The sequence below is a fragment of the Platichthys flesus genome, chromosome 7, assembly GCF_949316205.1.
Source record: "Platichthys flesus chromosome 7, fPlaFle2.1, whole genome shotgun sequence".
Lineage (NCBI taxonomy): Eukaryota > Metazoa > Chordata > Actinopteri > Pleuronectiformes > Pleuronectidae > Platichthys > Platichthys flesus.
In genome coordinates this window covers 7770093-7785979 of record NC_084951.1, presented here as the reverse complement: position 1 = coordinate 7785979, position 15887 = coordinate 7770093, and the positions used below count along the sequence as shown (strand labels likewise).

At 42.8% G+C, this 15887-nt stretch overlaps 1 protein-coding gene across 4 annotated transcripts in view; it reads left to right on the top strand.

The window, feature by feature from the left end:
* The window catches only part of agrn (agrin), a 242876-nt gene extending 227254 nt beyond the window's left edge, over positions 1 to 15622 (top strand). For all 4 annotated transcript variants that reach the window (XM_062391981.1, XM_062391980.1, XM_062391982.1 and 1 more), the window contains 5 exons: positions 1023 to 1206; positions 2032 to 2119; positions 6728 to 6952; positions 9616 to 9719; positions 12679 to 15622. In XM_062391981.1, coding sequence (XP_062247965.1) covers positions 1023 to 1206; positions 2032 to 2119; positions 6728 to 6952; positions 9616 to 9719; positions 12679 to 12839 — 762 coding nt within the window. In that variant the 3' untranslated portion in view covers positions 12840 to 15622. The remainder of the gene's footprint in view (positions 1 to 1022; positions 1207 to 2031; positions 2120 to 6727; positions 6953 to 9615; positions 9720 to 12678) is intronic.
* Positions 15623 to 15887: the final 265 nt, after the last annotated feature.

Here is a 15887-nt window from a genome sequence, read left to right as displayed (position 1 = left end):
TCGTGCAAATCAAAAAACTAAATGTGGCGTTTGTCTTCCTTGGCTTGCAGGGAATAGTTAATTATAGGATGGTATGTGTTCTGGGTTTGATGTACGGTTTAACATGTGTCTCCCATCAACGGCTGATTTCTGAGGTGTTATCTCGTATGTTGACAGCGTGACATTCATGTTCAGAGGAAAAGCATCTTATCTGCAGTAGCACTGTGCTTATTACACTGTACTGGAATAGCAAAAACACAAGGCTGCGTAACGCTTAACAGCCCAGAGTGGAAACAAAGGTTAATCAAGTGTTTTTAAAGCGAGAAAATGTAAATCAGATCCATAACAATAACTAAGAAAGCAATGAAATGTAGGTAAGAGATGAAGAAGTAGAGAATCATGAAGGTGACCCTTTTAAAGAAAGGTTAAAACAAACAATGAATAATTCATGTGTTACATTAACACATGTTTAGACACATTTGTCGAACATCTACAATTGTTAAGTGGAAATCAAGTCTGTATTTATTATAGATCATCATTGTAGGAATTCAAGGTCATGAAAATATATTGTTATTTTCTTCTTATACCTACATAAACACAAATTTTTCTGCCTAAGTGAAAACAGTAACCCTTGACAGGTTTCTTGTTTTTTTTCCTCGCTTTAGTTTGAAGTGTGCAAGGCACGGCTGGGGAAAAGAAGCTAATGCTGCATCTTTCTGTGCACAAGTCAGGATTCAGCAACATTTGAATTAAAATGCAGCGGGGGCTGCTGTGGGGTTTGCCACACCGCTGTTACATCTGATCAAACCCTCACCTCCTGATAAAAAGTCTAGTTGTCCAAACCCAGTGCCTCACTGCAGAATTTCTGTTGTGTACATGCACGCTCCCCAAACCCAAGCTGAAATTACACCTCGTGACATCACAGCGGTTCATCTCTCAGGCGTGGTCAGACTGTTTACACGGGCTGTGTAGTCATAAACTGAAACGAGTGACCTGACTTCAGAGTATGTGGCCTCTTTAACCCCCGTGTCTTCTGCTCCCAGATCATTCTGATGGGCACACCCATCCTCCGAGAGGAGAACGCCCAGCGCTCCAGCAACGTGGCCATGTTCCAGCACCACCCGTGTTCTCAGGATCCCTGCCACAACGGCGGGCAGTGCACCCCCCAGCTGGACACGTATGAGTGCGCCTGTCTGAACGGTTTCTCAGGGGGACACTGTCAGAACAGTAAGTTTTACTGCCGTCTCAGCGGTCTGTCCTCACACATTTGTCTTCCCTCTACTAGAAGTCAATGAGCTGGCTAAGATCCTAGGTTTAAACCCATTTCTCAGCCCAGATATATAGGATCGGTCAGTACTCGCTGGCTTGAGATCACCTTCTATTGGCTGCGTATTTGCAATCAGTCATCTTAACTGTGCACACTATTTCCTCATTCCACATTTTTTGGTTTTACTCCAAACGGATACCTGGCAGCTTTCTGGCTGCTGTCAAAGCGTGGCGTGAGTGGGGTTGAAATCACTGGGGCTTTTTTCGAATACAGTCTGTTCTTGGCTTGAATCAGGGGATGCTGAGCTACTAGTTAGATTTTTATATCTGCCTACAATGCCTTTTTTATCGTTTATTATTATTATGATTTGCCTAGGAGAGTTGAGAATGTTGGCATTACACATGTTCAGTCTCTTTTTATGTCGGGGGGTTATTACGAAGTGGTTTCAGATGAAGGCCGTAGTTATAAAGATGATGAAACATGTCACTTGAATATTCATGAAATGCTCTTTTCAAGAGTTGCACGTCCCTTTCATCATCATCCTAATGTCCCTCTGCCCGACACATGCTCGCCCCGGCCTGATCCGTCTTACCGTCCCTGCCTTCACCATTAACCTTGTGCGTGTGGCCGACCGTCCCTTTCACGTTAATTAAAACTGCAAACGCCCCCGCAGCCCTTTTTGCTCACACTCCATTGCCCTTAGCTATGATAGCCGAGCCCTCTGTCTTATCGATTGCGATGATCTCATCCTCTTTTCCCCCCTCACCCCGCCCGTGTCTCCACAGCCATCTACGAGAAGTCTGCCGGGGAGACCGAGGCCGTGGCCTTTGACGGGCGGACGTTCATCGAGTACCACAACGCCGTTACAAAGAGGTAAGACGGAGGACAAGGGGAACATCCTCGTCTATTCGGGCTTCATCTAACATCTCCACTGTAATAGCTATTAGCCAAATAACCCCTTTGTCTATCCGTCCCCTCCCTGGGTACGCTGTGATGACAGTGCTGATGATATCATCAGTGCAATGTCTTCAGGGTGAACTAGGCGCTTGGCTAATAGCTCATCCCTCGTGTGTGTGTCAGTCCTGCTCTTTTGACAGGATCTCTCTAATTAGCAAGACGGTTAACACTCGGTGTTGCCCCGGGCGCGCTTAGTTCACTCTGTGGTCTAATGCTTAGCTCACGCTGGACAATGAGGGCACATGCACGATTTAACTTTGTTACCGTAATTCGAATGTGTTAATCACTGTTCTCCATAAAACTGTTGCCGGAGACCTAATGCACCACGTTAAGCTGATGACGTCAGTGTGATATATCTTTTTCTAGAATGCGTGTCCAAAGAAAAAAGAGAAGGAATCCTTTCCCTTCAGGCAGCTGATGAGACATTTTTACTCTTCCATCCGTCTCTGAGGTTGCCAAGAGTGCGCCTTCAGGTTGGCACCGACAAAAAATGTTAACGTGATGAACCTGAGAAAGAGACCAAGCATGTGGCTCTGTATCTGAGTCTCACAGCTCCTCACACAAACACAGAAAGTGTGAAAACTGGGCCATGGCCTGAACATCATTATCACACTCTCATGAGCCAGTTTCAGACATGAACCGGAGAAAGGCTATTATGGAGTCTGCAGAAAGTTCGGAGGAGCCCCTCACTCTGACATATGCATTCACACGCAGCCCCTCCGGAGAACGTCCTACAGTTCTCCGGAGTTCAATGCATATCTGACAGCAGCGGAGGAGACGCAGACAAATCACACTCACTCGCTGGAAAACTTTTGTATACATGTGTGTGTCTTTCTGTGTGTCTTTGCTGTTGCTATCAGCGTTTCCAGTTTCCTGTCCTGTCCCTTAAGTCTGAACCCCCCTTGTTGTTTGTCCACACGTCTTGTCTCATGTAAATGTCCTTCACTGTCTTTCCTTCTCACTCAAGCCAACTGACCAATGAGATCCCAGAGTAAGTAGAATTTTCGAGTGGGCATTTGCCCACCATCAAATCAAGCCCAACTAACCTCAACAAGGAAGCCATGTTTGATAGTTAACCCAATTCAAGAGATTTAAGTACATTCAGTTTCCTGTCATAATTTCCACATGAAAAAAAATCATCTTTATCATTAAAGTCATATTGTACATTCAAGCTCCATGACCATAATTTAATTTGACAGATCTCATTATTTTCAGTGCCATTAGATCCTCTCTTTTTTCTCCCCAGTGCAAAGAGAAGCATGAATGAGTGCATGATCTGCATTGTGCTCAGCCCCCAGAGGAAAATGAATTGCTGTGCAAAGAATGTGAAATATTTTATGCATGGCTGTAAGTCCTTAATAGACAAAATGAAATGCCATGCACTTTACACTGAATGGCATAATCTGTTATGTGGGAATGAATGAGACCCCTTGAAAACTGCAGACGGAGGATATACTAAATACCCCTCAACCTAGTTTCTGGTGCCTGAGGAGGTTCTGCTCGGGAAAGCCCGAGGTCATGACTGAGTGTTTAAGGGTTTTTCTTCACGCTCATTAGCTAAGTAAGTAACCTAAAAAAAAAGAGGCCACAGCATTGAAAAGGAGTTCAACTAAAATTAAGCCGACTGGACTCCAGCCAGAGCTCCAGTCCATACCAGGGCTTCCATCATTTCCCTTTTGCCAGATCTCTCACTGTAATTGTGAGTAATTGCAGAGTGGGTCACACAGGGAGGCGGCGACATGTTAATCACAGATTTGTCTCCCTTTGTAGATTAGACCTCCAGTTGAGACATCTCTGCAGTGTGCAGCCATGGGCATCAATCTCACTTAGCAGGAGGGGACAGTGGTCCTCGGGGCCAGGCTCTCAACAGTTAAACGGATTTCACATTTACCAAAACTGAGCGTGAATCTTAGCAAAGCAGAACACGGTTTGATTTTGTTCAGGAAATTAATACGTTTCTGTTTAGAACATTAAGAGCTGGCTGAGGCCAGAATGTCAAACGCTCACCTTGGTTTAATGTTTCTGTAACTGTTTAGAGCACCTTTTGGTTCGCTCCTCCCTCACCTCTGTCTCCTCTCTCTGGAAGCTCAGGTCGATTTGTTCAAGACCCATTATTTCTGTGACAAATCATATCTGGCCATGACACCCGGCTGATATGGTGCTTGACCCCATTTTCAGAAAATGTACCAATTTTTTCTCATTCACCACTTTCATCTCGAGACAGAAGGTAATTGCTGCTGCACTTTGGCGTGCAGCGTCATAAATACAAAGGAGGTCTTCAATAATTGGACGCTGACTTAAAGTTGACACTAACCATGAATGTACTAAATCTTAAAAAAAAACAACTGCTTGACCCAGAGGGCATTCTGTTGCATTAATTCATCCTTCATGATCCAAGCTGTACCCTTGGGTACCTCCTTTTATGGTGGTGGTGTGATCGAGGCTAAGCGACACACTTCCTTTGATCACACAAAAAGTTGTTATCCACTGTTGACACGGTAGACATTGCAGTACAGGAGATAAGTTCAGCTTTTTTGCAGCTCCACGTCTAAACTAGACCTTTGTGAGTCACCCAGTGAACTCACAAAACCCTCCTCCCCTCCCTCCTTCTTTCCCTCTGGCCTCCTGCGCTTACTCTGCATGCCGTTGACTCTCTCCCCCTGCTCCCTTAAGTCCCGAGTCCCTGGAGAACCCGTCTGAGCAGAGGTGAGTCTCTCGAAGCTTTCAGACGTTGGTGCCGTCCGCTCGCCTCCCGCCTCCAGCCTCCCCATCCTTCCCTCCTCTCCAGGCAACCCCTCTCCGACCTCTCCCTGGGCTAAATCCTCCTCCGCAGAGACAACATTGTTTCCATTATTGAGATAGAGTTACTAATACCAATCACAAAGAGCCGCTGCTGCATATGCTTCAATTAATTCAGAAGTTCTGAGCTCTGATAACAGCTCAAAAGCCACTCGGTGCTGCAGCCTCTGTGCAATCCCTGTCCTCCCTGATGGCTTTTAATTATTATTGTTTTAACCACTACTGCCACCTAGAGGTAAAAAGGAGCACTGCTACCCGGAGGCCTGCTGAGAATTTGAATACATGTATGCAGATAAAATCCCTTTGTTGACAAAGAGGAACAGCAAAACGCTGAAAATATAAGAAGCCAGTGGTGAATGTAAGATTTACAACGCTGTGCCTTTTTACTCATGGTGCATTCAGTGTTTTCAATAACCTTGACCTTATCACTGACACGCTGCTCACGTGGTGATTCATGGGGCCTTGGAGGCTCTTTGAGGTTTTGCCAGGAGAGGATTCACCAATCTGTATTTGTGGTGTTTTTTTCTCCCTGGAGAAAAAACTAATGTGACGCTTGTAAGGTCATTCCTTTTACTTTTTTTTTTTTCGGTTTTCTTGTTTACCTTTGCTGATTCAGTTGATATCAAGGAAGTAAAAACAGTTTTTTTTAAAATTCAAATTTGATTCAGGATTTATCTGTCGAAGGTGAAACAGGATTTTTGTTGCTCTGAGCTGTAAAAGGTTAAATATCATTCCATTGCTTCTGTTTTATTCCCGCTGACTATTGAATATGAATAAGCATAGAAAATGATAGTTTAAGAAGAAGGTCCAAGACTCAATTTCCCCTTATCCCCTCCCATTTCCTGTCCTGTTTGTACTCCCATGAGCCTCTCTGTTTGCTACACTTGTCGTGTTGTCTGTCTTGTCTAATCTTTATCTACCTCTCCATTCTGCTGTTGATCTTTTTTCTTTTGAATCCATGTGTCATCGACACTTTGTCGTGCGTGTTCTCACCTTGTTTGTGTCTTTGTGTTTGAATGCACTTTGAAGAATGTGGAGGTAGCTCCATCTGGCAGATGTGCTGACAGTTGCACAGATGCAGATTGATGATGCACAATCACAAACACACACAAATTAAAGGTGGGATTCTCTGAGCTCCACTGTATCTCTGCTGGACTCACGGGGAACAGAGGGACTGTTAGTCTGACGTAAGCTTGTTTGTATGCAGGGATGGATGTGCGATAGTGTAGAGTCAGGTCACATCACGGCATGTATTCAACTCGCACATCAGTGACGTACAGTGCCTCTTAAGGATAGATGGATCACACACACACTCATAGACACTCACAGACACACTCATAAAGCAACCAGAGAAGCACTGAGCGGCCCTGCAGCTCAGGCTCAATAGGATGTAGGAAAGCTAATACCAAAACAGCCCCCTGCCTCTCTTAAACTCCGTCTGCCTCCTGATTCTCCTGGAAAATCACTGCAGCTCTGTTATTTTGGGGCTTCCGAGCTCCAGCCACAAAGCTTTCTCGGCTAAATGTGCGCGCAAACCGAACCATATGTAATGCTTGAGTCATTTGTAATGTAACCCACGAGACAACGCAGAAGTCCCTCGCTCCACATACGCAGCGACAAATGACCCAAGCAGCGACTGAGCTGTGTCAGCGTCAACAAATATTGGAATAGCTTCTGATGAAGTCTCGACCACGAGCTAACTAATGTGTTTCCTGCTCTCTCCAGTGAGAAAGCTCTGCTGGTGAACAAATTTGAGCTGAGCATCCGGACGGAGGCGACCCAGGGCCTGGTGCTGTGGAGCGGCAAGGGCGTGGAGCGGTCAGACTACATCGCCCTGGCCATCATGGACGGCCACGTCCAGATGACATACGACTTGGGCTCCAAGCCTGTGGTGCTGCGCTCCTCCGTGCGCGTCGACACCAACCGCTGGATACGCATCAAGGCCAGCAGGTAAGATGGGATATTGCAGGTAGCGTTGAATCACGAGTGAAAGCTTTTAAAGTTAGGCCAGGATTAGTCTTCCTCCATACTGTATCCTGTGTGTTGATGCAAACTGTGTGATCTATTGCATAAATCCTCTGCTGCACAGTGATCCCTTGCAGTGAGATGACTCTGATTAGTTTCAGATTAAGGTTATTTTCACGCCTGGTCATGCATGAGTGTAACATATTGCACATCAAATTGCTTAGGCACATTAATGAATGTTCAAACAGGAAGAACGTGTGGCAGCATCCCAACATATTTTGGTATATTATAGGATATGAATGAAAAAAGTAATTAAAATGTAATAGCGGTATCTGCATTAACACATGCAGTCCTGAATTAGCCCTGAAAAACATATAATTCAAAATGTCTGTAATACTCATAAATGCAAATGCACATTTGGCATGATTTCCTTTTAAATTATAGATATGTCAAAAATATATTTAGCACTGAACAAAAGTATAAGTTATATAAGTCATACTTCTTAAAAAGGGGCTTATTGTTTCACAGCGGTGGAGAAAAGAGAGCACTGAACATAACAACTCAGTCAACAAGGTTCTTGAAATCTCTATTTTAAAAGTTCGCAATGCGGCCCCAAAAGAAACTCAATAAGAGAGGACTTGAAGAAGGTGGGAGGGAATTGTGGGGGGAGACAACCCAACAATATTCAAGCTTCATGTTGACCTGGTGCAATCACGAGTGGTGGATTATACTCCACACACTTAACCAAGCCAGGGTGAAGGCCAATAAGAACATTAGCACTTAAAGAAAGACAACCCATGAAGACATGAGAAAAGCGTCTAAGAGTCTAATGTGTGATGGAAACAGGGAACCACAGTAGAGCTCTCTGGGAATCTTGTGCATCAGTTTGTTTAAAGGTGATGAAATGAAACCATTCACATACAGTAAAACATGGTGGAGGGTCCACACTGCTGTGGAGCCTGGCATGATGGAATCAGTTGATTACCTAGGCATTTAAGTGCAAAATCTGTTTTTTATTTTCTGAAAAACTAAATTTGAGTTGAAGGTCCAGTGTTCAGGAGAAAGATTCTCAAAATAGAAAAGTGGCCAGGAATGAGTCCTGAACTAAATCCTATCGAAACCCTTCAGAGAGAGGAAATCTTGTGTTTTCTTGTTTTGAAAAGGACTGCAAACTTGAAAAAGCTTGAACGCAAACTAATGGAGGAATGAGAGAAACTAGCAGCAGGAAGGGGAAAGATGCCTCTGGATGATAGCACTCAGAGAAACACTTAGAGAGGCTGCCATTGTTGCCAATCGTCTCTGCAACCAAATATCACTGAAAGCTGCCAATGAGTTTGTCTCATTTTATTCTACAAGCTTGTTTTTTTCCTCTCTTTTTCAGTAAACTTGTATAAACCTAGTCTAGTTATACAGTGAAAAAAATTAAGGTGAAAGAAATACTTAAATTGAACAGAAATTAATTAAGTTCAAATTTTCTTATCTGTGTCGAAAATTGGTCCTTTTGAATTTATTTTTGAAGATATTCTGACAAAGGGAAAAGAAAATGAGACTATAGGTTAAAATATTAAAGTGTGTAGTGAAGTATTCCTTTGCTGTCCTCAAAGTTGTTGTATGGCAATTTTAATAATCACAAGTATATGCAGCATATATGCCTTGGGCAACTCAAATTGAACAACTATCAGACTAGAATTTGTATTCACGAGATCCACATTCTCATTTGTTATGTCAGCGCCCTGATTTATTTTCATGATCCATGAATTATTCTTTGAGAAATCAACGAAAATGTGTTGAAGAACACCCTATCTCTCACATACGTGGAAAAAAAATATATAATGATTCAATATGTAAGGGTTTCTTTCATGTCTACAGTGTAAATACAAACCCATGAAGTAGACATACGATCAAAGACCTAGCACGCAAGCATCCACTACTTTTTTAAAACACAGAGATGTCACACTAATGGATTCCTTCATTAGAAGCAACTGAGCAGCCTCATCTTTGAAAATGACCCACTTAATACCTTTTCGTGTGATCCCGGCCTTATCGCTGCTTAACTTTTGCTTTCAACGTGGCTGAGAATGAAAGTGTTGGAGATAATTAGATTGGTTTCATCATCGAAGGCAGGAATAATCAATCCTTGAAAAGCTGCTGCATCCATTTCAAAGAGGGATTTGGCCAAATCTCAGCCCAGGCAGGCTTATACAGGGAGACCACATGAGTTGCTGGAAGATGACATAATTTGGATGTTGATGATGGTGTAAATCTCGGCATGTGGCACAGAGCTCGCACAGTCACGGAGCTATCTGTGTCTGCCGCTCGCTTTTAATGACGCTCTCTCGGCTGGATTCTCTCTTCAGTGGGCTCAAATTAGCCCCGGCCGTCCCAATTCTTAAGTGTTTGCTAATGCATAACGCAGAGCCGCCTAAAATGAGCGGCGCTGCACCGGCGTCTCTTAACTGGTAGACAGGCACATTTAAAATGCTGCTTGGCGAAGGGAGTTTTGTAAGTGCTTGGTGTGCTGGCAGCGCAGCAATGGAGTCTCCATGCTTCAGATTAAATGAAACTGCAATTTGCTGCTATTCAGTGTGATGCACGTGCGTCCGACCAACTCCCAACTGCATCTGTCTGGTTTTCTTTCTCCTCCTCAGAGCACTTAGAGACGGATCTCTGCAGGTCGGCAACGAGGCAGCAATAACCGGGTCGTCGCCTTTGGCAGCAACACAGCTGGACACAGACGGAGCCCTGTGGCTGGGTAGGTGCCTGCATGCAGAAAAGAGATGAAAAAAGAAAACTGTCATTCAAACTTGAGAAGGTGTCTACAAATGTCATACATCAAGCCGAGGCAATACTTGTAATTCTGTCGTCCTCTTTCATCCGAGCCACTGGCAGAAGGCTGCCAAAAAATGAGCAATGAACTCATTGGCATTGCAGAGGATAAGCAAAAGTCTGTGGCAGGGAGAAAAAGAGGAAGATTGTCCGGGCCCATTCAGGTGTTGAGTTGAGAAATGAAAGGCTATCTGGCTGACTCTAAAGTTGCTCCCTTGAATTGAAAATGACCAAATCCAGCCAGTTACTGTATATCTACCTCCAGTTCAATTTGGGTCCCAACCTGGCTTAAAGAAATGGCTTCTGAAAGTACACGCATGGCACGGCAGGAACGACCACACTGCACAAACAGCAGTGCGGACGTGCCGGTGAAATAAAGTCAGGACTGTTCTTTAAAATGCAAAGCGCGCAGCGAGGAAGAGGAGAAGCCGCCGGAGTGACATTTAAGGGACACACGCCGAGACGTCAGAGGTGCACTCGTGCAGTCAGGAATACGTATACAAACACGCACACACGCATATGTACACACAGGGAGGCGGTGCAGTGGAACAGGTGCTGAGCGAGCCCTGCAGCAAGAATACATAATCCTCACACAGCCCTCCCATCGAGAGCTCTCCTCCTTTTTAAATCCCCTTTTCTCTGTTCATCATTAATTCATCTGTAACTCGCATGAAATTAGCCCTGTCCATCCCTGATTCGGAGGCACACAATCCGATTTAAAGGGGGATGTAGAGAGCTCAACGGGGATATGAACTATCTCATCCAAACAGAGGGAAAAGGTAAAAACACGGAAGAGATGGAGACGTGTTTGGGAAAAGAAGTTAGACTTACACAAAAGGGATGAGGATGCAGGAGGGTTCTGGCAGAGCAGAGAGGGGGAGGGAGTGAGAGAGCGGCAGCAGATAAAACATCAGGGTCGGCCTCTTCCCCACGAGAACAGATGAAATTCGGAATAAAGACGTTTAATGCTGATTTATTGAGAAAGACACTAATGACTACTTTGGGTGTGCCGGCTCCAAAGAGAAGCTCAAGTCACCATCACGGAGGAGAGCGAGGCCGCCACACGCCCTGCAATTAGGTCATCACGCCTCCAAAAAATAACTTTATGAGATTTAGTTGGGACAAGAAAAACAGTTAAAGAGGCTCGGATGATTTGAGAGGGTAAGAAAAACGTTAGGCCAAAGCAAAAAGAAAAGGACAAGTGACCGAAACTTTTGATTTGAAGTATAAATCCATGGTCTTTTCATAAGAAGAAATGTCCTTTTCTGTTTTTCTTTCTGTGACTCATAGATAACAACACAAGTGAGTCATCTTACATCCAGTTCACAGATACACTGAGCAGATGAGCTCCTGTGCTATGGCCTTGAAGTTCTTACCTCCATCGGACCCAGAATATTAGTCTAAGATGGAGGAAAAATAATATTTTGTTTTCAGACGCCCACAGCATTTAAGCATTTGATTAAAAAAACTATTTAAGAAAAATGCATTTCTTTGATTAGTTTAAAGGTGATGAACTTTGAGTAATAAAGTAATAATATTACAAGGATATAGTCGTTATGATACGAGTAATAAAGTAGTAGTGTTACGTGATGAAAAGTAACAATAATACAAGGATAAACTCTTCATGTTACGAGATATAAAGTTGTAATGTTATGGGATAGAAAGTCATAATAAAGTATATACAAGAATAAAGCCATAATTTTTTCAGAAAAAAGTCAAAATTTTATGAATATGAAGTGGTAATTTTAGGCCACAGTATGTGTCGGTTTAGAGGGGAACGATCAGTCCGCTGCCTGTGTTTAAATGAGATTCATGCAGCTTATCGTATTAAGGTATTAGGTATTAGCTTCACAAATAATGAAATACTCAATGTTTTGGTTCATCAGCTCCACTTCCTTATAAGTAGACTGTACAAGAAAAAGTGTCTAGTCAGTAGAAAGACCCACAAGAACCTCTTGCCCGTTCTGTTGGTTGCTGGCTATTTCCCAACAAAACTTTTTTCTCATTAAATTAAGACTTGAGTTTCGTAATCTTAAGACCTCATTCATTTCTTTGTTTTTCAACCTAGCCCTAATACTTGTATTATTATAATAGTTGTAGTTACTAGTGGACAAGTTAACAAAGTTGGAAGGAAACAGCAATGATCATCATCTCTCTTTTTCAGACGTATCCCAGATGGCCTCAGTAAAGATGACACATATCTTTTGTAGGTTCTGTTGGCAGCGGTTAAAAAAAATGTTACTAAATACTGGCATAACAAAGAGTTCCCTAATGCTGGCCACTTCCTTAATATTGTTAACCATTAACTCCTTTTAGAGCAGATTATTTACTCTATAGGGCTCCAAAAAGGAACTGGTAGAAAAAAGGGTGTGTTCAATTAACCAGTGAAACAAATTCTCCATTATAACTATGTATATCAAGTTTATATGGCACATTTGTTTTCCTTTATCAATTATCCCATGACCTCATATTTGTTTGTTCCTTGTTATTATTACTTTATTTCATGCCATTTGTTTTCTGCCTGTCCGTACTAGTTGTTTAGGAAGTACCACCTTTAGGAAGAGCGGCCACACCTCTGAACACGCTGCCTGACGGACAGGTGATGATGTCTCGGGAGTTCAGAGCAGGGCAACGAGCACTAAGCACCAAAGATAGAAACAAATTAAAAATAATGAGGATGATACTCATAACTTCATACTCTGTCACCACCTTTCATTTGCGGCACGTTTCCTTGTGCACCTTGTCAAGTTTGAAATGATCAATACTTTCATGCATCTGAAGCTTGTCTCAATTTGTATCAATTATTCTCTGATGCAAGAGAATAATTGTTTTTCAGTGTGAGTTGATTCATCATCCCATTAACCTCTGCCTCTGTCTCCCGTCAGGTGGTCTGGAGGAGCTGGCAGTGGCCCGTCGGTTGCCCAAGGCCTACAGCACCGGCTTTGTTGGCTGCATCAAAGACGTGGTTGTGGACGGCGTGGAGCTCCACCTGGTGGAGGACGCCTTGAACAGCCCCAAGATATTACACTGTTCCGCCGCCAAATAACCCAGCAGGGACAAATATATACCGAGAGAAATGGGGAAAAAAAACCCCTCCCGACACCCGCTCCCTCCATAGCGCTCATGTCTCCTGCTGTAATTATTTTCTATTTTTGTATACTTTTCATTGCTTTTTATAAGGAGAGAAAATTAATATGGTGTTTTAATTTTTGTTTTATATGTTTTGTTGCGCACCTCTGTTCACAGAACACACTGTTTTTTTTTCTTTAGTACCCCGGCTCTTTTATTTTCATTTTTTTCAAAAAGATCTAAAAAAAAAACAGGCATCTCTGAAAAAAAGAGATTTTATTCTTGTCAGTTTTGTTGTTTTAAAACAAACACCAACATTGAAAAAAACAAAAGTCCTGCTCCGTCTCCTCGCTCATTACTTGAACACTGGTGGACCTTGCTGACGATCGCCGGGTGCTGCCTTGTCTTGGTGCCATATGTATCGTCCACATTCCCCCAAGCATGGCATACACATCCATGACCACATAGACACACATTCCCCCCCCCCCCGGGAGGGTTGGAAGCGGCCAACCACTGTAGATCGGAAGGCGCAGTTCTTCTAATGGTGCAGCCGGCTCATGTCTACCATCATGACTCTGTTTTCAGCCCCCGGGAGCCCACTGTATTTAACTAATGGGACCTTTCAGATATCAGTCAAGCTGCTGCAGTGACAGAGCACACAGTCATAACCACTCGATCAGCCCCCATCTCACAGCGCCCGGAAAATATTTAAAGAAAGAGAAGAAAAGAAGAAAAAAAAAATCCACTCGATCTGAATTCCATCAGAGGCTTTAGTTTTGAAATATGACTCACTAACACTGCAAACTGCCACGGCAGAGAGAGCGCTGCGTTCCAAGATGACTCGCATATCATCAGTCATAAGTCAAGACATTAATCATAAACATGAATAAATGTTATAAATATAGAGTATATAAATAATACCTGAGACTGTGAATATGTACGATGGGTTCTCTTTGGAGAATTGTGCTTTTCATGTACTATTGTGCGTTCTGTTTTACAATCAGCAGATGAATTAATGATGACCACTATAAATGCATGCACTTCTGCAGTGTTTGGTTTGAATCTGGATTTTGTTGGTATTCTTTTATCCATTTTGTTCCCAAAAACAATATAATTTGAAAAAATATCACTGTTTTTTTTTTTGTTGTTCTGTCTCTTTTGACTTAAACAGGTTCCTTTTATTCTCTTATTTCCACTGATGTAACTTCAGAAACTACAGAGCTGAATAATGTTTCGATGCTTGTTCATTCCCTGTGTGTTTTTGTTTGGTTTTTGGTCAACTTTCTTTTTTTTCTTTTCTTGGGATCTGTTAATTGAGCAGGACCTTGAACGGTGCAAATAAGGGGAGGAGTTGTTACCGTATCTGACCTTAAGGAGGTGCTGAGAGCAAAGACTGAAGAAAAGGACAGACAGAGAGGAAGCGAGGAGAGATCTTATCATGGGGAGAGCTACTACTACCCCTGGGCATGTCCTGTCCAACAACAGTCAACACCAATGCGTCAAAAAAGACTTGATTTCCTTTTTCGTATTTGACCTAGGAACATTCCTGGAGGAGTCTCGTGGCGATGAGAAAGCGAGCGGAAGAGACTGTGAGGTTTGTTGTGACCTTTTAAAGCCATAACAGCCACGGAAAAATGGGAATAAGATACATAATCCTACAGTACTTGCAAATTAACATAGCGACGCATGAGTTTGTATTACTAGTGCGAATTCTGTAATGGTGAACTGCTGCAACGTGGAGTCGTCTTTACTGGACCACAATAATCTGCGTTGACTGACTTAAAGACACTCTCGTTTTGATATGAGAATCTTTGGCAATATTATAAGACATAATCATGCCTGTTTGTGGTTGAGTATCAAATGGTCTTGTACTGTTTTCGTTTTTTTTTTTGTCCTTCCTTACGTTCTTAATTACGTTTCCCTTCTTCAATCATCCGGCAACCTGTTTTTGTACAGCCCTGCGACTTTTAAGTGTAAATTTAGCAAATGTTTGCTCTGTGGAGGTTTATGTTTTTAGTAATATACACTGGAACCATGTCTGACTTGTCTGCTCACCTACACGATGATATACTTAATGTACATGGGGGAGGGTTAGCCCGAGAGCTATAACTGTGTTGTGTTCAATCAAGTGTCCGTGCCAGATCCAGGAAAAATCTCCTCTGGTTTAGACACATTTCAACCTGTCAACCTTAGACTGGTCTCATTTTCACCGCAACTGTTTCAATTTGACCCGCTCAGGTGGGGGAGGCAGTCTTGTATATTTGAATGGACTGGAGAACAGTAAAGACGACAACAGTCTATGGTTCGGGTGGAAACTATGAATTGCCTTAAAAACCGGTCACCTCGACTCTGAGCAGGTGACAAAGACGTCATCCATATAACTGTTTCCTTACTTTTAGCCAGTGTATTAGCCTCATCCCCATAATGTAAATGAGTAAAGCATAATAACAATAATTATATTAGTAATAATGCTCATACACAACAAAATCCCAGGGGGCCTCTGCAAATGTCCCCTCTAGCTTTTTACAAAAAAAAAAAAAATCCTCTATCTACTGTTTTCTGAATCTATTTTCTTTTTCTTATTTATGTCTACATGTGGGTTAGCCTCCATGTCCGGCCCTCTGTAAACTACTGTCTGACTGCGCAAACCTTCTCAAAGGGCAGTGCACCGAGTAAGCGTGGCATGACCTGAACATTACTAACTTTATGACCTCTGTCTTGTGTTCATACCACCATGAAATAAAATGTCAACCAAATGGATCCCACTCTTGTCAGCCATCTTGATTTTGTCATTTTCTGGGGTTAGGGCTGGTCTTATTACCCGTATGCCAAGAATGTTCTGTCTCCACCCGTGTCCGGTTGTTTGGATGGATCACCACGAATCTGGGTAGAGGTATGAAGCAGGAATCCATCACATTTTGGTGTGGATCCTTATAAAGGAGCCGATCCAGGATCTTTAACGTTACGATCTTTAACGAGAGAGTTTTTCCACATTTTCATTGATTTCTCAGAGAATAATTCTCTA